General features: G+C 42.7%; 1 protein-coding gene across 2 annotated transcripts in view; it reads right to left on the minus strand.

Annotated features, from left to right (window-relative positions):
• Nucleotides 1-21196, minus strand: part of if (inflated) — a 691187-nt gene that overhangs the window by 120715 nt on the left and 549276 nt on the right. For both annotated transcript variants that reach the window (XM_067142033.2, XM_067142032.2), the window contains exon 6: nucleotides 5083-5131. In XM_067142033.2, the coding sequence (XP_066998134.2) occupies nucleotides 5083-5131 (49 nt within the window). The remainder of the gene's footprint in view (nucleotides 1-5082; nucleotides 5132-21196) is intronic.

Here is a 21196-nt window from a genome sequence, read left to right on the forward strand (position 1 = left end):
TGAACGATGCTAGTAATAACAGTCCTTATGAAGCCAGTTCCTGTTATGAATGGTGTGAAAATATCGCTCATATGGTCGGTTGGTGCATGCATTTCAGTGGGCTTGGCAGGCTGATATGCAATAGCAACTACTGGCTCGGTGAGGAAAGCAACGGGAAACTAACTCACTCCTCATTTACCTAGTACGCCTCTTCAGTGACGCCTAGGCTGTCTATTGATAGCTTGCAGTGGAACTGTGGAGGATCAAACCAGCCTTCGGGCTGAATACCCAACATAAACACTGTATGAAATATAGCTCATCCATTTTAGCAACTAGAGGTACTAATATGTATTTTTGACTTCTCCTGTTCTATTCTCCTCCAAATGGTCAGCCAGTGCAGTATTCCATATACTTAGCCTAAGAATGTATGTGCCTAAAGCAACATTAACCACAACCACTCGATGCAAAACTCATATCCGTCTAATTTATTATGTAATTTTTCGCCTTCAGATTTACTTTTCACAGGGAAGAATCCCTTCAGATATTTACTATCCCAGATATGTACATTTGAGTATTTTTAGCTTTACCATAAACCATGAGAAGTAGACAACGCGAGTTTTGTTTCTATACCTCTCATTTCATAATCGTGGCATGTATTTTGCTTGAATATCCCCAATTCCCATGCAGTCCGGCTCCTTAACTGAACGGTCAACATAGTGGCCTTCGGTTCATGAGTTTGATTCCCGCGCGGGCCGGGGATTTTATCTACTTTTGGTTCATTTCTCCAGCTCGGAGGCTGGGTGTTTGTGATAGTTTTATACACATTTACATAGAACGCATCCCGGTCTAGAAAGCCAAGAACAACGGCCGAGAGGATTCATCATGCTGACCACACGACACCTCAATCTCACGATATATACTGCTCACTACCTCTGCTGCCCAAGGGTGGATTTATAGTATAGGTCCACTAGGCACTCACCTACGGATGGCACCATTAGGGGACGGCAAATGTTGACAACTATCTTTCGTTAATTCCTACAATAATATTTCTGTAGATATGCTTTAATTATCTATATTTCGAAATTATATGCTTAATGTTTCGCTATTTATTGTTAGAACACAACACAACACTTGTGTGGTCTTACTTGTCATTCTCAGCCTCTTTCAATACAGTTTTACTCTCGAGACATTGTTACTGGCTAACGGTACATCCGTGTCCCCTTCCTTGTGAACTATAATCTCTGAAGAGGAGCGGCTTGTCGGACATCTGTAAGTCCGACATTTTCTTGGAAAGTTCGGGGGCCTTGGAAGTAATCAAAGGATTGTTCTATCATAAATCATAACTGCTGCATTATTTGACTTACTGCTAAAGGTGAGAGCTTCTATAACTGGCGAGTTTACTTTTACCTTTAAGTTATTACGTTCTGAATACCCTGATTTTGTGCAGTGTTAAATCACAGTGTACCATATTCTGTAGTTATTTCAAATACTTATTCGTTTGAGGTGTGGAATAGGACAACGTGCCTAGGGATACAGAAATGTTAAATCCTCCACTGCTGCTACTCATAATAGTTAGGCCGTTTGGTGGAATTCTGAGGTCCGATCTCCAGTACAAACAACAAGCCACTGTCTCCCTGACCAAATACTACTTTCTTCAGAACTCAAATCCCAGGTCAAAATAATTACATATCATCGCAATGGCACATGTTCATCATATTCCGGTACCACATATGCCCGAGGCACATGGTCACGACTTTCTCAATCCCTAAATAGAAATGTAAACTCTGCTAGTTGCACACCCACCTAATTGTTTGACCTGCACATGAGAGACGTTTGTGCTTCGAGTTCGGGCACTGGTAACTCAAGGTGGCCGTCGAGAGTGGGTATTTCGTTTTGTTTCTTTTTTTCTTTCCACTGACTTAATCCAGGCAATTGCCTACATAGCATATGCAAAGTCCCAGAAACCCTTTCTCATATCTATCTCACAGATGAAAATTCATCTTCAAAAACAATATCCAACCCAATACCAAACTTCCTAAACAGCTTCACAATATATATATTTTGCTATTTGTTTTACGTCGCACCGACACAGATAGGTCTTTTGGCGACGATGGGACAGGAAAGGGCTAGGAGTGGGAAGGAAGCGACCGTGGCCTTAATTAAGGTACAGCCCCAGCATTTGCCTCGTGTGAAAATGGGAAACCACGGAAAACCATTTTCAGGGCTGCCGACAGTGGGGTTCGAACCTACTATCTCCCGAATACTGGATACTGGCCGCACTTAAGCGACTGCAGCTATCGAGCTCGGTAGCTTCACAATAAACGAGCGTAAAATACAACGGCATTGTGGCCACACACGTAAATTGCTACCTGTGAAATACTCTGAACATTAAAAAGTAAAAACATTTCTATTAATTTAGCAAGTAATCATGCAATTTTCAAAATACCTACTTTTAGAGATGCTGCTTTACCCCTATATTAGCTCCGTCTGTCGATCAGTGGTAGAGTATCGGCCTCCGGATTCCAAGACAGCGGGTTCAAACCCGACAGAGGTAGCTGGAATTTTAAAGGACGAAATAAAGTCCATTCGACACTCCATGTCGTACGATGTCGGCATATAAAAGATCTCTGGTGACAACGAAACGTCGAAATTGACGAGCAAGCAGCTAGGTATTATTATTATCATCCCATATATTTTAAATCCATTTCAACTGACGATGAGATGAGGTATGGCAGTCTTGTTCCGATAAACTAGAAAGAAATAGGCGCCATAGTATACTTGTACGCAAACCGGACGATGAAATGCTTGTTTGGTTGCATAGTTACAGGGAGTTTCAATGCCCCGTATTCCTTGAGCAGGATAGGCAGCCCGCATTATTAAGCACCAGACGTCCTATATCTCCGTTACCACAAAATCATGATTATTTACACAGAACTGCCAAGCACGCTCCTAAATAATGTCTGTCATCTATATTAATTACGAATTGGTTTCTAATACATCTTCCGTATAAATTAACATGCATCACCTAACATCCAACTTTCCGAAGCAAGATCAGAAACAATGAAATCAGACGAGTTTTGGGCCCAGTTCGTGAAATTACTGAGAAAGTGCAACAATGACTATCCATCACTGACAGTCTCAACTTCTCCTGCAAAGGTTATATTCCAAGGGTCGACGATCTTAGAACATGCATCACCCAATATAGTCACATCATGGCTTATGCAGCAGATAGAATTATAAATATAAAAAACGTAATAACGTCCATTTTCCGCATGCAATTAAAAAAAAATCAAAATAAATCTTCTTATAATTAACTTTACATCGCAGTGACACAGACAGATCCTATGGCGACGATGAGATAGGAAAGTTAAAGGAGTGGGAAGGAAGCGCCCATGGCCTTAAGTAAGGCACAGCCTGGTATGAAAATGGGAAACCACGGATAGCTGGTTTGCGTGCTGGCCTTCGATACAGACGGTCCCGGGTTCGATTCCAGACCGAGTTGCCTAAAAGGCGTCAAGTCGAAAGACCTGCAGTAGGCCTCTCCAGAGGCCATACGCCATTATTATTATTATTATTATTATTATTATTATTATTATTATTATTATTATTATTATTATTATTATTATTATTATTATTATTATTATTATTATTATTATTATTTAACCTGGAAGTTCTAGTTTGTCCTAGTATGCCGGGCCGAGTGGCTCGGACGGTTGAGGCGCGGGTCTTCTGACCCTAACTTGGCAAGTTCGATCCTGGCTCAGTTCGGAGGCATTTGAAGGTGCTCAAAAATGTCAGCCTCGTGTCGGTAGATTTATAGGCACGTAAAAGAACACCTGTGGGACAAATTTCAGGCAGTTCAGCGTCTCGGAAAACCGAAAAAAGTAGTTAGTGGGACGTAAAATAGCCCGGTACCTCAAATGCAAGGTGAAAACGAACACAGTGGTATCACTAACAGGTGGGAAACCATGTGCTCTGTCTCGAGCATTTCTTTGGTATTAGAAGCAAAGAAATGTATATAAAAGTATCCCACCGAATGTCTCCTATATGTCTCAGACTCTTTGTTCATAAGAAAAAAATCAGCAAATAACTTTAATGCGTTTTGTATCTCCCACGTCATATCACACATGATGATGATGATGATGATGATGATGATGCTTGTTGTTTAAAGGGGCCTAAGATCTAGGTCATCGGCTCCTAATGGCACGAGGTGGAACGAAATGACATGGTAATTGAAGTTTTAAAATGTATCCACTGACTAGAATTTAAAATAATCAGTGGATCTAATTCGCAATGCCTTATTTTCTGATAACATGTTAGAAATATAGATTACGGTAGAATAAGGCAATGCCTGGAAATGCAGTAATATATATTTTTCTAACTGATATTTACAAACGCACATTAAAATATACAAACACAAACTAAAAGAGTTAACAGAATAAAACATAATAACCAATAAAATAAAAACTAACAAGAAATATTATGTTTATACACGATAAAACACGCCAATATTCCTCATAAAACGGATGACGAGGTCTGCTGACTGCTCGTCATCTCATATCAAACATGAAGCACTTCCTAATTAAATAGGTATTGCTACGCCATCTCCACCTTATAAGACGTCAGCAGCTACGTCTTGCTTTCTGTGAGTCATAGATTGAAGTTTAGTTATATAAGATAACTTAATACATTAAAATTACAATTGATTTCAGCTGCATGCAATGCGAAAATCAATTTTAAAATCAAATAATTGCAATATTATGGTTTATTTCTAAAAGTCAATGAACTAGATGATCCACATAAAGGGAAGCTCCAGGTTTCTTAGTCACTGACCTAAATTACATTAGCGTATAATGACTTAATGAAACAGAAAATAATTCAGTATACATTTACAATTTGAATAACATATGATCAAACTTAACGAGATCGGGAGCACAGTCAATGAGTCATAACTGAAAAGAAAACATCTACACTTCGGTCAGAGAGAAATATGCGTGCAAACTTGTTGACTGGTGCGACGCAATGCTGCCTCGTCTGTAAACGGTATGAAGTAAAGAAACCAGAAACTTGAAAGAAGACAGGGCGATTGTGCCAGTGACTCACCTTGCCAGTATCTGCTTCCAGGAGCTCCAATGAATAGTTGTCTCCCATCCTGAAAGAAAAAGAAATACACATTAAACAATAACAGTATTCACACCACGTATAAGGTCGATATTTGTGTGTCTACATTACATTACCCTGTGTGCGGAGAAGGATGATACGAGCTCTTTACAGACCGCGAAGTCCGGGAAAGGGCTCAGAAAGGATGAGTAATTATAATTCTTATAAATTGGTATACAATGCTGGAACAGGTAGATAATTTCAGGTATTTAGGATGCGTGCTCCCTCAGGATGTTAGTGTAGTAAGTAAGATTGAATCAAGGTGCAAAAAGCAAATTCAGTGAGCTCGCAGTTGCTATAAACAGTATCCTGTAAGAAAGAAATCAGGTCGCGAACGAAACTATCTTTACATCAGTCTGTTTTCAGACTAGCTTTGCTTTACGGGAGTGAAAATCGCAGGATATCTTATGAATAAGATAGAAGTAACAGACATGAAAGTACCGAGAATGATTGCCGGTACAAACAGGTGGTAACAACGGCAGGAGTCTCCATGGCTAAATGGTTAGCGTGCTGGCCTTTGGCCACAGGGGTCCCGGGTTCGATTCCCGGCAGGGTCGGGAATTTCAACCTTAACTGGTTAATTTCGCTGGCACGGGGGCTGGGTGTATGTGACGTCTTCATCATCATTTCATCCTCATCACGACGCGCAGGTCGCCTACGGGAGTCAAATCAAAAGACCTGCATCTGGCGAGCCGAACTTGTCCTCGGACACTACCGGCAATAAAAGCCATACGCCATTTATTTTAATGGCATGAGTATACTCTGAATGAGGAGATAAATACTAAGGAATGAACTCTATGGATGAAGCTGAACGCATAAACCGGCTTCTGCTGTGGGATCGTGTGAGGCGAATGGAGAAGGATAGTTACCTAGGAGTATAATGGGTTCTGTTATGGAAGGTAAGATGAGAAGAGGGAGGCCAAAGCGACGATGGTTAGACTCAGTTTCTAACGCTCTGAAGATAAGGGGAGTAGAACTAAACGAGGCCACAGAAGTAATTCCAAATAGAGAATTGTGGCGGCTGTTAGAAAATTCACAGAGGCTTGCAGACTGAACGCTGAAATGCATGGAAGTCTATAAAAATGTATGTAGGCCTATGTATGCAAATTTTACAACCTTATTTTACTCAGCTAATTTGATACCTTCATTCCTAACTCAATTTTCTCTAACCCTTCCGAAAAGGCTGTGATTTAGAAAATATCTTCTTCTTCTTCATCTTCTTCTACCACTTTTCCCCACACCTGTGGGGTCGCGGATGTGAACTGTGTTGCACTTGTAGACTTGGCCCTGTTTTATGACCGGATGTCCTTTCTGACGCCAACCTTACGTGGAGGGATGTAATCATCATTGCGTGTTTCTTCGGTCATTGGTAATGTGGTGTGTTGTACGAATATGAAGAGGAGAGTGTTGGGACAAACACAAAAACCCAGTCCCCGAGCCAGAAGAATTAATAGACTATTAAAATCCCCGAACCGGCCGAGACGATCTAGATAAGATACATCAACCGTAATATATTTACAGTTATAATCGCGCCTTCCTCTAATTCTCAGCCTCGTATCTTGAAATTGTCCGGCCCCATAGGTGAGTGATCAGTGTCCTGGCCTTCAGTCTGGAAGCCCCGGATTCCGTTCCCGGCTGGGTCCTTTATTTTTAAGGCGAACGGTTACTGTTTGTGCTGTCTCCAAAATTTCTGCTACTCACTCCGCGCACACCATGCACCACCATACTAACACACAGTTTCCCCACACATATTAGACGTCACCCACCCTCATCAGAGGGTCTGCCTTAAAATGACACAATCGGCTATAATAGTAACACGAAATTATCATCATCATCATCATCATCATCATCATGAAATTGTTAAATACCAAATCTGATTATCAACTTGTACATTCGACGCAATATGAAAATCATCGATGAATGATGAGCCTCCCTGAATAATCTGAATCTTCAATTGTTGTAGGTACGTTTTCCAAATAGACGCCTATCTGCGAGAAGAAAAGTCATCTACAAGCACGTGACTGAGAAGTACAACAGACTGTGTCAAGGCTTCTGTGGTCAAGTACAAAATTTAGTCGAAAGCTGTAGAATGGGCACGTGTCCACCAGCCCATCCGTCAAATGTTAAATTTTGCAGGAGATAAATATAGTCTAAATTATCTTCACTACAGTTATTATTATTGCAATTTGTTTTACGTCGCACCGACACAGATGGGTCTTATGGCGACGATGGGATAGGCCTAGGAGTTGGAAGGAAGCGACCGTGGCATTAATTAAAGTACAGCCCCAGCATTTGCCTGGTGTGAAAATTGGAAACCACGGAAAACCATCTTCAGGCCTGCCGACAGTGGGATTCGAACCCACTGTCTCCCGGATGCAAGCTCACAGCTGCGCGCCCCTAACCGCACGACCAACTCGCCCGGAGTGGAGGAATCTGGAGGAGCGGAAAGCACTAGGTTGCAGTATGCGTAACATCGGTACTGACTGGGATGGAGTGATTAACTCTGTCTGGTCGCTTTGCTCCCGGATTCAACTTAGTACTCATTTCGGTTGTGGGCTAAGTGAACCCCAAGATAATGTGCCTCTTCAGCAGTGAACGTCTCGTTACTAAATTTCAGGACATCCTACAGGGAAAAAGGAACCACGTCCTTCTGAATAAAAGGGTGCCACCACCTTCTGGATAAACGTTTACTTCTAGGCAGCCTCTGTATTTTTTAACTTTCAAATTCCATGTTACGAAAATACTACGCGTGCGGCCTCGGCTGTCGAGTTACAAACCTAAAAATTTTGTGCCATGTAAGCATCCTGGTGGTCGTTCTTGCTACAGAAAATCTGGATACCGAGCAAGTGGCTGTGCGATTTGGGTCACCTAGCAATAAGTTTGCACTCGGGAGATAGTGGTTTCGAATCCCACTGTTGGCACCCCCGAGAAAGGTTTTCCGTGGTTTCCCATTTTCGCACCAGACAATTGCTGTGGATGTACCTGAACTAATGCCACGATCGGTTCCTTCCCACTCCCAGCCCATCGTCACCAAAAGACCTATCTGTATCGGTGTGACGTAAAGCAGACTGTACAAAAATAGAAAAAAATCAGAGCACGAGTAGCTTGCTTTCAAATCACACCAGAATGCTCCTAGTCTCTGTCAACCGACATTTCAAGTATTTATAAACAGTGGTCAGCAAGTTGCAAGTTAGTGTACAATTTAAAACACATTAAAAAGCAGACAAATATTCACCGATTGATTGTGATGCATTGCTAAAATGTACTGCGATACCTTCTGGTAGTCATGTTAAATTTGAAGTGAATATTAAATAAAATGATATTTACAGACCCCCCCCCCCCACCTCAAGCCCATTTACGGACCTCGAAGTGATCCATGGACCTGAGGTTAAGACCCCTGGCTTAGATGATTCAAAATACCGTCCGAATTTCGTTAAAGTACATATTCAGCTATTTAGAAATGCGCAAGGAACAGACGGACAAACCCAAAAGCTATGAAATGGGTACAAATGGAATTATTTAATGAAAAATAATGTTTAGAATAATAATAATAATAATAATAATAATAATAATAATAATAATAATAATAATAATAATAATCGTAAGGCCTCAGCTACCGTGTGGAGACATTTCAATTTGACGCCATCTGGCTGTCTACGTGTCCATTTCTTCGACGTTACGTTTTACTCTAGGCCTACTAGATGGCTGAGTTTTAATTTTGCCCCGTAAACATCAAGTATGTCACAATAGATTTTGTATATGCCGACATCTCACGACTTAGAGTGTCGAATAGACTTTAATTCGCCCTTCAAAAATCCGACTACCTCTGCCGGGTATGAACCCACTATCTTGGGTTTCGGAGGCTGACACTCCACCACTGATCCAAAGAGGCAGTTTATGTTTTTCTAAAACAGTATTTTAGAGTTTTGTTTATACTGAGCTTTTCTTATTACCATATTTACAGCATGTAAGGTAATATCTAGCTATTTTATGCATATTTTACTGGTATATTTCCCCTTTCATGTCCTATTTTGTTATTCTGGGTATAGTTGCTAGCACATTTACATCTTACAGGTCAGAGTTAGGATTAATATGGACATATCTACAAGTTTCAACGACATGTTAGATATTTTATGAAGATATTTACTAGTATATTTCCACTTTTCAGATCATAATTAGCTATTTTGAAGGCAAATTTACTTGATATTTTAAGAGGATAATTGCCGACATATTTCTACCTTTATAGGTCATATTTAACTGAAATGAAATGGCGTATGGCTTTTAGTGCCGGGAGTGTCCGAGGACAAGTTCGGCTCGCCAGATGCAGGTCTTTCGATTTGACACCCGTAGGTGACCTGCGCGTCGTGATGAGGATGAAATTGTGATGAAGACGACACATACACCCAGCCCCCGTGCCAGCGAAATTAACCAATTAAGGTTAAAATCCCCGACCCTGTCGGGAATCGAACCCGGGAGCCCTGTGACCAAAGGCCAACATGCTAACCATTTAGCCATGGAGTCGAACGTCATATTTAACTATTTCATGGGGGTAAATGATAGCAGATATCCACCTTCAGATCTAATTTCGCTACATGATGAGCATATCTGGTTGTACATTTCCAACATATCAGGTCATAACCCTAGTGATTGCGTTCTCAGGTGTGTTAGTTATTCAGGTTCAATTAATATTTGAGTGCTTAGTCAGTTATTGAGATGTGGCGATAGTAATTTTTTTCATTTCATGGGTTGAGCCTAAGAAAGGTACCCTGGGGCATGAAGTAACATACTGTAGGCCTATCGTAACACTTGCATAAAGTGTATATGTTTGTAAAAACATGTGGCAAAGCACAATAAGAACGACCGTGCACCTGTGAGAAGCGCAGCTCTCCTAACTGACACTGCACACCATTCGGTTACAGAGACGTGATCAGATTGGCTGAGTAGGGAATCGAAACCTGATTTATGAGGTAAGATAGAGTTATCAGGACCCATGTCATAACCTTCGTTGGAAACTAGCCTTGTAAGTGCAAAACGAGGAAGGGAATTCGAATGTGCTTCTCAACGATAACGAGTGCTTCTGAAGAGCCTGTGAGAAGTTCTCTCCTCAGCCATTAGTGTTATCAGGCCTACAGCCTCCCACCCTAACTGCCAAGTACACTCTCCTCACCACTTCAGAGACCAGACCAGACTAGACCTGGGAACTGGTAAGCATTCCCTTCCATCCTCCTTAAGTAGTATACCTATATACCAGTTCATTAAACTTGAAGATGCAGTGGCGCAACGGAAAAATGAGCCACCCACCAAATAAATTTTCATTTTGGGTCCCCTAACAAATCTGTTTTTCAAGGTAAATGCCCCCCCCCCCCGACCTCTGCCTCTACATAGGCGTATGGGTTGAGATTTCAACCATCATTACCACTGCAAATGCTGAATTTCACAAACTGAGCAGCATTTACTGGAACATGAATTATCGACAGGGACGAGTATTTGCGGAGATCGCGACATGTTTCATGTGGTTTGGGTCATCACTCCATATACAGGTTTGATGCAGCTTTAAGTTACATGCTGCCCTATCCTCCATCTACTCTATTCTGTCATATTCATGCCTTGGTAAACCCCTAACGTTCTTATCGCCTACACTTCCCTCAAAAATTACTGAACTAATCCTGGGTGTCTTGAGATTTGTCCTATCATTCTTCTCGTCAAATTTAGCCAAATTGTTCTCCTCACACCAATTCAATTCAGTACCAGTTCATTCAGGATTCGATGTATCAATCTCACCTTCAGCATTCTTCTGTAACACCGGGTTTCAAAAGTTTCTATTCTCTTCCTTTAACAGCTAATTATCGTCCATGTTTCACTTCCATTCAATGCCACGCTCCAGATGAAAGTCTTCAAAAACATCTTTCTAATGTCTATTATGTACGTTAGAAGTGAGCAAATTTATTTTCTTAAGAAAGGACTTCCTTGCTTGTATTAGTCTGCATTTTATGTCCACTTTAGTTCTGCCATCGTTTCTTATTCTACTACCCAAATAACAGTATTCATCTACTTCCTTTACGACTTCATTTCTTAATCTATTATTTCCTGTATCATCTGACTTCGTTCCACTGCACTCAAGTAGAAGGGACAAACTGCAGGCTTGCCTCACTCGTTTATGGATTGCTGCTTCTTTTTCACACCTCGATACTTATCACTGCAGATTGATTTTTGTACATACTGTAGATAATTATTCTTTCCAGGTATCTGATCTCAATCACCTCCAGAATCTCAAAAAGCTTGGTCCAATTCAATATTATCGAATGTCATTTCCAAATCTAAGGGACGGAATGAAGTCTTGTGAAGACAGACAGCCAGACAGACAGACAGACACCTGTCGCCAAACAAGAATGGGATGGGATGGGATGGGATGGGATGGGATGGGATGGGATGGGATGGGATGGGATGGGAGCGACTGCCATTATCACAAGGTTGATGACTATCTTCCGTAATGCCCTTTCTCTTTCGCACCGTGAGATGTGTTTTTGAAGATGGGACTCAAAATCATTCAGTTTTCCGCTGAAACACGAGTCAACAATATTCCAGAAAGAATTGTATACAAGTATACAAGTATGTATGTTTTGCAATATTCGGTCAGATTATAAGCGGTGACACGCGCGAGAAACGCGTAGGCCTACATTCCGCTGTCCACAAAAGAAAGACAGAAAAGTCGATAAACTATTTCGATACGATGAACATGTAATGTTAATTATGGATATCTGGTAATGGACATTAATATTCATATAGAGTTAATACTCCAGTACCAAAATAACTACATTCTCCACAATTTCCATACATCTCCTACAAATAATGTACACAACAATCTATCTTCCCTGACATCAATACTGAAAAGCACAAATGAGAAGATCAGTCTTAATATCTGCCCCTCGTTATCGGTATCATGGTTTTCAGCAGTTATTTTGAAAAAAAACCTACGTTTTCTAATTCTGAAACTGGCTCCAGTCGTTCTCTTCGTTGTTTTCGTTTTTGCGCACTACTCATAAATGTTCATTACTTGATTTAAATGACTCCATTTGGAAAATAAAACAATATTTAAAAAACACTCGTGTCCTCATCCAGAGGTGGTAGTGCAGCACTTTTCAGGCGCACCCCCATTAAAGGTGAGCCGCTTGTACCATATTAACCACATTTCGCCCTCCTTCCATTCTTAAATTTCTGGCAGTACCGGGAATCGAACCCGGGCCCCCGAGGGCGACAGCTAATAACAATAACAGTTACGCTACAGAGGCGGACATAAAACAATATTAAACGTAAGAAGTCGGTCGCTTTATTATCACAAGCGATACTCACATGGCACCAGAACTGAGCGTTCTGTTTGGCATCAGCAACATCGGTAGGGTGATGAGTACGATTGTGTTTTAAAATTTTCACAATAAAACTGCATGCAAGATTAGCGCAAATGATAGTATGCTGAAACGTCGTCGTGCCACTCGCAACAGGTGTACAGCGAAATACCTTTTTTATCCGGTACAATGCAGTTGGTAAACTTTACATTATTAGGGAGAATATACAATATCTATCACCTCTGTAAATTGGCTATACTGCTACAGAACATTTATCACAACATAGGCAACATGTACGAATTCAAATTAATATGAACTCGATTTTGTGCAGCCCCCCTCCCCAAATTGTGGGGTCTAGGGGGCCGTCAGTTGCGACCCTGTGCAGACGCCCTGTTATGAAAAAAACATTCTTAATGACAGTTTACTCCAAATTCGATAGGGAATAATAATAATAATAATAATAATAATAATAATAATAATAATAATAATAATAATAATAATAATAATAATGACATCACACTAACTACTTTTAAGGCTTTCGGAGACGTCGAGATGCCGGAATTGACCCCGCGGGAATTCTTTTACGTGCCAGTAAATCTATCGATAAGAGGCTGGCGTATTTGAGCATCTTCAAATACCACCGGTCTGAGCCGGGGTCGAACCCGCGAACATGAGCTCTGAAGACCAGCATTCTGCCGTCTGAACTATTCAGTCCGGCAAATCCAACATACAGTACACATATCTGTCTTCGCATTAAGCCTCAACTGGTATGGTGCGGGTCTGATCGCTGAATCTGTCATGGACAAGTCATTTTTGTATTTTTCACGCCAGTGGTCTCCAGTTACCAATAACTGACTCCTTCCCCACCCTTTTTAAAATGAGTGTTCACCCAACCTCCACAATACAATAACTTCTGAGTATAAGGGGCTAGTAGATCTGCTTGATCCACTCTGTGCCACGAATACCGTAGTTTTTGTACACTGACTGACAGAGCAAATGCAACACCAAGAAGGAGTGGTTCGAAAGGGATGAAAGTTGGGGAAAAAACAGAGACGGCACGGACGAATAATTGATGTTTATTTCAAACCGATATGCAGGTTACACAATGCGCACGGCATCGACTCAGTAGGATGTAGGACCACCGCGAGCGGCGATGCACGCAGAAACACGTCGAGGTACAGAGTCAATAAGAGTGCGGATGGTGTCCTGAGGGATGGTTCTCCATTCTCTGTCAACCATTTGCCACAGTTGGTCGTCCGTACGAGGCTGGGGCAGAGTTTGCAAACGGCGTCCAATGAGATCCCACACGTGTTCGATTGGTGAGAGATCCGGAGAGTACGCTGGCCACGGAAGCATCTGTACACCTCGTAGAGCCTGTTGGGAGATGCGAGCAGTGTGTGGGCGGGCATTATCCTGCTGAAACAGAGCAGCATTGGGCAACCCCTGAAGGTACGGGAGTACCACCGGCCGCAGCACATGCTGCACGTAGCGGTGGGCATTTAACGTGCCTTGAATACGCACTAGAGGTGACGTGGAATCATACGCAATAGCGCCCCAAATCATGATGCCGCGTTGTCTAGCGGTAGGGCGTTCCACAGTTACTGCCGGATTTGACCTTTCTCCACGCCGACGCCACACTCGTCTGCGGTGACTATCACTGACAGAACAGAAGCGTGACTCATCGGAGAACACGACGTTCCGCCATTCCCTCATCCAAGTCGCTCTAGCCCGGCACCATGCCAGGCGTGCACGTCTATGCTGTGGAGTCAATGGCAGTCTTCTGAGCGGACGCCGGGAGTGCAGGCCTCCTTCAACCAATCGACGGGAAATTGTTCTGGTCGATATTGAAACAGCCAGGGTGTCTTGCACATGCTGAAGAATGGCGGTTGACGTGGCGTGCGGGGCTGCCACCGCTTGGCGGCGGATGCGCCGATCCTCGCGTGCTGACGTCACTTGGGCTGCGCCTGGACCCCTCGCACGTGCCACATGTCCCTGCGCCAACCATCTTCGCCACAGGCGCTGCACCGTGGACACATCCCTATGGGTATCGGCTGCGATTTGACGAAGCGACCAACCTGCCCTTCTCAGCCCGATCACCATACCCCTCGTAAAGTCGTCTGTCTGCTGGAAATGCCTCCGTTGACGGCGGCCTGGCATTCTTAGCTATACACGTGTCCTGTGGCACACGACTACACGAGAAATCACGGTACGAAGTGGGCCATTCGCCAACGCCGTGTCCCATTTATCGTTCGCTACGTGCGCAGCACAGCGGCGCATTTCACATCATGGGCATACCTCAGTGACGTCAGTCTACCCTGCAATTGGCATAAAGTTCTGACCACTCCTTCTTGGTGTTGCATTTGCTCTGTCAGTCAGTGTATATGGTGAGTATTTTCTTTTCACTATTTTATTTCTTTGGTTATATTTTGTTATATTCGCCTTTCCTGGCTTGGTGTAGTGTTGACAGTGTACTCGTGGGCTAGAATAAAATTGATCCTTTCCTTGACCTGTCTCAGTCTCATCTTGGCTTTGACAATATGAAAGTGACCGAGGTATCAGCGATGCTAGTAATACCATTTCTTATGCAGCCAGTCTCTGTTATGAATAGCGTGGATTTATCGCTCATAAGGTCGATTGGTGTATGCATTTCAGTGGGTTTTGCAGACTCATATGTAATAGCAACTTCTGGCTCGGAGAGGAAACCAACGGGAAACTACCTCACTCCTTATATACCTACAATGCCTCTTCAGTGACGCCTAGCCTATCGATGACAGCTGTTGGCGGAGCTGTGGAGGACCAAACCAGCCCTCAGGCTGAATACCCAACATACATTTTGTTATATATATTTATTGAACGAATCAAAGACTTCCCGTAATTACGGGCTGGCACAATGGACAACGTATAGCGTACCAGGATACAGAGTACATCAGCACATCCGAGATTCAGTGCTACGGCGGGTTGATGCAAATAACTTGTTTCTTTTCTTTTTACGTCACACTGACACAGATATGTCTCATGGGGACGATAGGGTGCGAATGGGACAGGAGGGGAAGGAAGCGACCGTGGCCTTGATTAAGGGACAGTCCCACATTTGCCTGGTGTGAAAATAGAAAACCACGGAAAACCATATTCAGGGCTGCTCAGCGTGGAGTTCAAACCCAACGCACGTGTTAATGCTAACGAAAGGCATTTTGAACATTTCCTGAACGAAAGAGTTTCATGTGATTTGCTGTCCGGCTCCATGGCTAAATGGTTAGCGTGCTGGCCTTTGGTCACAGGGGTCCCGGGTTCGATTCCCGGCAGGGTCGGGAATTTTAACCATCATTGGTTAATTTCGCTGGCACGGGGGCTAGGTGTATGTGTCGTCTTCATCATCATTTCATCCTCATCACGACGCGCAGAATCGCCTACGGGTGTCAAATCAAAAGACCTGCACCTGGCGAGCCGAACATGTCCTCGGACACTCCCGGCACTAAAAGCCATTTCATTTCATAACATGTGGTAAGCTCGTACGTTCTGTTGCTGTGTGTTTTCCATCGATTATTTATGTACTAGGTAGAGTTGTAAAAAAAAGTCAGCTCCAAAATGGAAATAAAGCGTTTACGGACTTATGCCCATACAATACATTTTCTTATTCTACGTGTGAAAAATGTCTCCTGACACTTTGACCTACCCTACTATTATGCCATGTATTTTGTACATTTAATAAAACATTCCTTTTCTGATAGCATTATGTACTGTATAAAATTCCTAATTTGAGCAAACTTTTTGTTAGAAGAAGTGTTTTCTCACATAGAAAATTAGATGCTCTTTTATTTTTAATATTTGGCTATCGTAAGACATAATTTTCTGTAAAATATATACTTTTATGTTCAGTAGACAGTTGATAATTCACAGTTAATAAATGAAGGTTTTTATTTATTTATTTATTTATTTATTTATTTATTTATTTATTTATTTATTATTACTATTTGCTTTACGTCGCACCGGCACAGACAGGTCTTATGGCGACGATGGGATAGGAAAGTCCTAGGAATGAGAAGGAAGCAGCCGTGGTCTTAATTAAGGTACAGCCAAAGCATCTGCCTGGTGTGAAAATAGGAAACCATGGGAAACCATCTTCAGGGCTGCCGACAGTGGAGCTCGAACCCACTATCTCCCGGATGCAAGCTTACAGCTGCGCGCCCCTAACCGCACGGCCAACATATTCTTCCCACCTTTGTCTTCGGTATCATTCACCAGAAGATAATGACATAAACAAAAATGCGCTTCACACATTCTCTCTCTCGCGAACCGAACACGCAATAAAGTCAGACTGATATTAGCTCATTTAACTACAGGACTTCGGCATTATAATTACCGTCTGTTGCCCTGATGTGAATTTACATGACTGTTCCACATGGGAAGAGCGTTCATTTGACTGATAATCTCTCTCCACTTGGAGATGACGTTAGATAGCCACCTTTGGCCAAACCGCCTTCCCCTCTGGGGACAGCCTCCACATCCGATTTTTAATGTTAGTCTGAAGGACGTGCAGTCGCCTCAAGTTCACGAAAAACAATGCGAGATTGCATATGGCGTGGCGTTCTTTTTATAAAATTTACTCCCACTCCCATGCCATCTGCATTTACTGTCAAAAATTCACAGACATTTTTTCCACCCCACAGAAATGTAATTATGGCTGGTTACGACATAACACATAATTGCTGAGTTTAGTAGCGGTTTCGATGATAAACATTTAGGATTTCTCTTAACCAACTGAGTCGTTAATTTAACTCATAAGCTAGACACTATATTTTGGTCGATGTAACAGAGTTTGAACTAACAGGCGCGTCTTTCGACAATTTTCCTTCTGGAGCTATTTAGCGGGTCTAAGGTCTTTACCATATTGTTTCACTTACGATTTCTTGACGTTTACTACGGCAGTTCTTCGCCAATTCTTCTTAAAATGTACTTTCACTAGAAAAATAATTCCGCCAAATTACTTCGTATCCCTGCACATTCTACACGTGGGGGTGACGTAATTTATCTAGCGTGGCAATGAGAATCGCTACCTGTTCTCCACGTGCCGTCTCTGCTCAGAGATAAAATATGCACCTAGAGCTCCTCATGGCTTGTAATTCATATGGGCTCGCATGTAATGAATTTAGGACTCTGGCTCCTTATGACTCAAAAGGTCATGGGTTCAGTCTGTACGAGGGCAGATCAGAAAATAAGTTGCAGTTCCCAGTTATGGCCATTTATTACACCACCTATACAACAGCAACACGACTATAACGACATACACTGTAACGTCACTTATCCACATAGTTTCCAAGAGACTCCAAACATTTCTGCGAACGCACAACCAACTTGTCGATGCCGGATGCATAGAAATTTCCTCCAGCGTTCTCCAACCACTCGGAGACAGTTGCCTTCACCTCCTCATCGGTCTGGAAACGTCGACCACCGAGCTCCGTTTTGAGCTTACCGAACAGTCACATGGCGCTAGGTCGGGACTGTAGGGTGGATATTTCCAGACCTCCCACTTGAAACGTTGCAGCAGTTCTCTCGTTTGGCGGGCCTTGTGAGGTGTTGCGGTATCGTGCAACAAAAACACACCGGCGCTCAATTTTCCCCGGTGCTTCTCTTTAATCGCTTTACGCAACCGGTGCAACGTTTGACAATACGACGCCACGTCGATCGTCGTTCCTTTCGGCATGAATTCCACATGCAGAAAACCCTCTATGTCAAAGAACACTGTCTCCATAACCTTACCGGCTGAAGGTCGAACCTTGGCCTCCTTTCGTTGTGGTGATGAGGGGTGCACCCATTCCACTGATGTTCGCTTCGTTTCGGGGGTGAAGTGGTGGACCCACGTTTCGTCGCCTGTGACGATTCGCCGCAGAAACCCGTTGGCATCTGCGGCATAGCGGTGCAAAAATGACAGGGAGGATTGAAAACGTTGTCACTTGTGCTAATCGGTGAGAAGACGTGGGACCCATCTTTGACACAGCTGACGATATCCAAGGTCCTCGTGAACAATGACGAACACACTGCATTACAACATGTTCAGCTGCGTCGCGATTTCTCTCAGTTTAATGGGCCGGTCCTGTCTAATAATCGCATTCACACTGTTGACCTCTGCACGGGTCCTGGACGTTGCGGGCCTGCCTTCGCGATGGTTGTCCGTGATATCCGTGCGTCCGGCTTCGAATTGCTGACACCACTTTACGATACCTTGCCGGGAAATGGCCCGCTCCCCATACACAGCACTAACTTCACGATGAATGGCCGTGCAATTCTTCCTTTTGGCCCATAGGAATCGGATTGTCGCACGCACCTCATAGTTAGAGTGAACGTCCAGTTGACGCGCCATTGCATTTGGCCGCTACTCACACAATACTAGACGCGACACCAAAGCGACCTGCCTAACAGACGTGTGGGCAGTGTCTGTCCCTTTCTCCGCTGTGCCCACGTTTGCGACACACAGCGCGAAGCTGCGGCGCGTTAGTGCAACTAACCTTTTGATTCACCTAAGTATGTATGTGTTATTATTTTCTCCTAACTATAAGGATTGTTAGTCTCATTTAATTATTAACCTTGGCCTAGTGAAAGCAAAGCAAAAAGCATTAAAACTCCCACGCGTGACGCATGTTGATCACCCCTGAGGTAAGGAGCCCATTCTGGCTGAATGACCAGTCGAGGGTCCTTTAGAACAGGAAATGAAGTTGTGTGGTTGCATTGCGCCTTGGTCGGGCCTCACTCCTATGTATATGGATACTGACGATGTCCCTCCAATATTGTGTTTCAACACCTGGCTCTGTGGACTAGCGTCCACCTGGAGAGTGGGAAGATGGTTTCATATCCCTCCCAAAACCATTTCCTATCGATGAGAAGGACGTTCTGGCTGTTGTCATCTGACAGAACCATTTTCTAAATATCAAGACATAATAGCCAAGGGCAAAGCTCTAAACTAGAGCAGGATATCACCAAAGCCGATAGCCACGTGGCCAGTTTATACACATGAAATAGGTATGGGACTGCCCCTGTTCAAATACTGTACATGCCTCACTCACAGTATCCAGAAAAATTGCGCTGCGATGCCTGTTTGACCCGTGTCTTAAGGAAATACGTAATGAACTGAAATGTCTAAATCAAGTCATAGGAAACAAGAAATTAATTAACAATCAACAAAATTAATAACAAAACAAGTTAGCAACTCCATATGTACTGTAATTCATGGGGCTAGGCCTGGCGGAGTCAAACACTGATGTAGTTGCAACAATGAATTGACCGCGGTGTCACAAAGAAACACGTCGTCCTCAGTGGTACAGTTGGTTAATCGTGGTCCTGCGGGTTCGATCGCGGTTGAAATCAGTAACATTTAAGGATGATAAAGTGCAACAATCGGTGGCGTAGGCTAGCGGCGGTGTCTTAAAATCTATAACAATTGAGAGACGTAAAAGGCATAACATTATTACATTAACAAGAAACAAGTTTGATCATGCTGAGCATGCGTTTAAATTCAAACATTCAGTGTTTGACTGGCTTGTTGCTTGGTTAATGTAGTGAGTGTGGGCAAGATTCAGTAGTTCTAAATTTTCATTTACTTTCGTCATTTAAATTGAAGGATTTTTTAATGTAGCGACTAATTTGAACAGTGGGACTTTATTGTAGGAAATGACGACGGAAGTCCTGTACAAATTTTTCTCTCTTTTAACGTTAACATCACCCATGTTTTTGACATCTTAATATAACCGTCGCTACTTACGTACCATTTTATTCTGTAGCCTATATGCAACAGTCCGAATACTGAGATATATAGTGAAAGAAGCAAAATTTTCTACAGTTATTCCAGCCAGTTCCACTTAATTTTGAATAGTTTTAGCACTTTTAAATTGGCACTGCTTCAGTGTTAATAATAATAGTAATAATTGTTACCGGGTTTCCATGATTCACAGGGGGATAAGAAGCGCCTGGGTTGCATGGCTGGACAAGGAATTAACTAGAGCAGAACTTAACACAACAAATTTGGAAATGTTACGGCTTCCTTTTTTTTTTTTTTTTTTTTTTTTTTTTTTTTTTTTTTTTTTTTTTTTTTGCTAGGGGCTTTACGCTGCACCGACACAGATAGGTCTTATGGCGACGATGGGATAGGAAAGGCCTAGGAGTTGGAAGGAAGCGGCCGTGCCTTAATTAAGGTACAGCCCCAGCATTTGCCTGGTGTGAAAATGGGAAACCACGGAAAACCATCTTCAGGGCTGCCGATAGTGGGATTCGAACCTACTATCTCCCGGATGCAAGCTCACAGCCGCGCGCCTCTACGCGCACGGCCAACTCACCCGGTCCTTTTCTTTTTTCTAGTTTAAGATTGATATATAGAAAATCTGAACGAATGAAGGACAATATAACACGTTATTAATGAGCTCGTCAGCTCTAACAATATCGGGGACTTAGAAGTCCGAAAATCAGTTTCAAAAACTAGTGATATTTACCAGGCAGTTAATTTACATAGAAAAGAACATTATTGTTCTTGAAAGGTACAATATTTTACAAGAGCACGATATGCTCCAAGAAGGTCCACTACTCAGGAGTCTGGGCTCGCAGAGGTAGTCAGTTTTCTTTGATACACAGAAATTACACTAGGAAACATATCGGGTGACCTCACTTTAGAATGTTTATCAATTACTCCACAATTACAATAACATTAAGCACAGTTCGTAAAGGGAACC

Source organism: Anabrus simplex, chromosome 2 (assembly GCF_040414725.1).
Source record: "Anabrus simplex isolate iqAnaSimp1 chromosome 2, ASM4041472v1, whole genome shotgun sequence".
Classification (NCBI taxonomy): domain Eukaryota; kingdom Metazoa; phylum Arthropoda; class Insecta; order Orthoptera; family Tettigoniidae; genus Anabrus; species Anabrus simplex.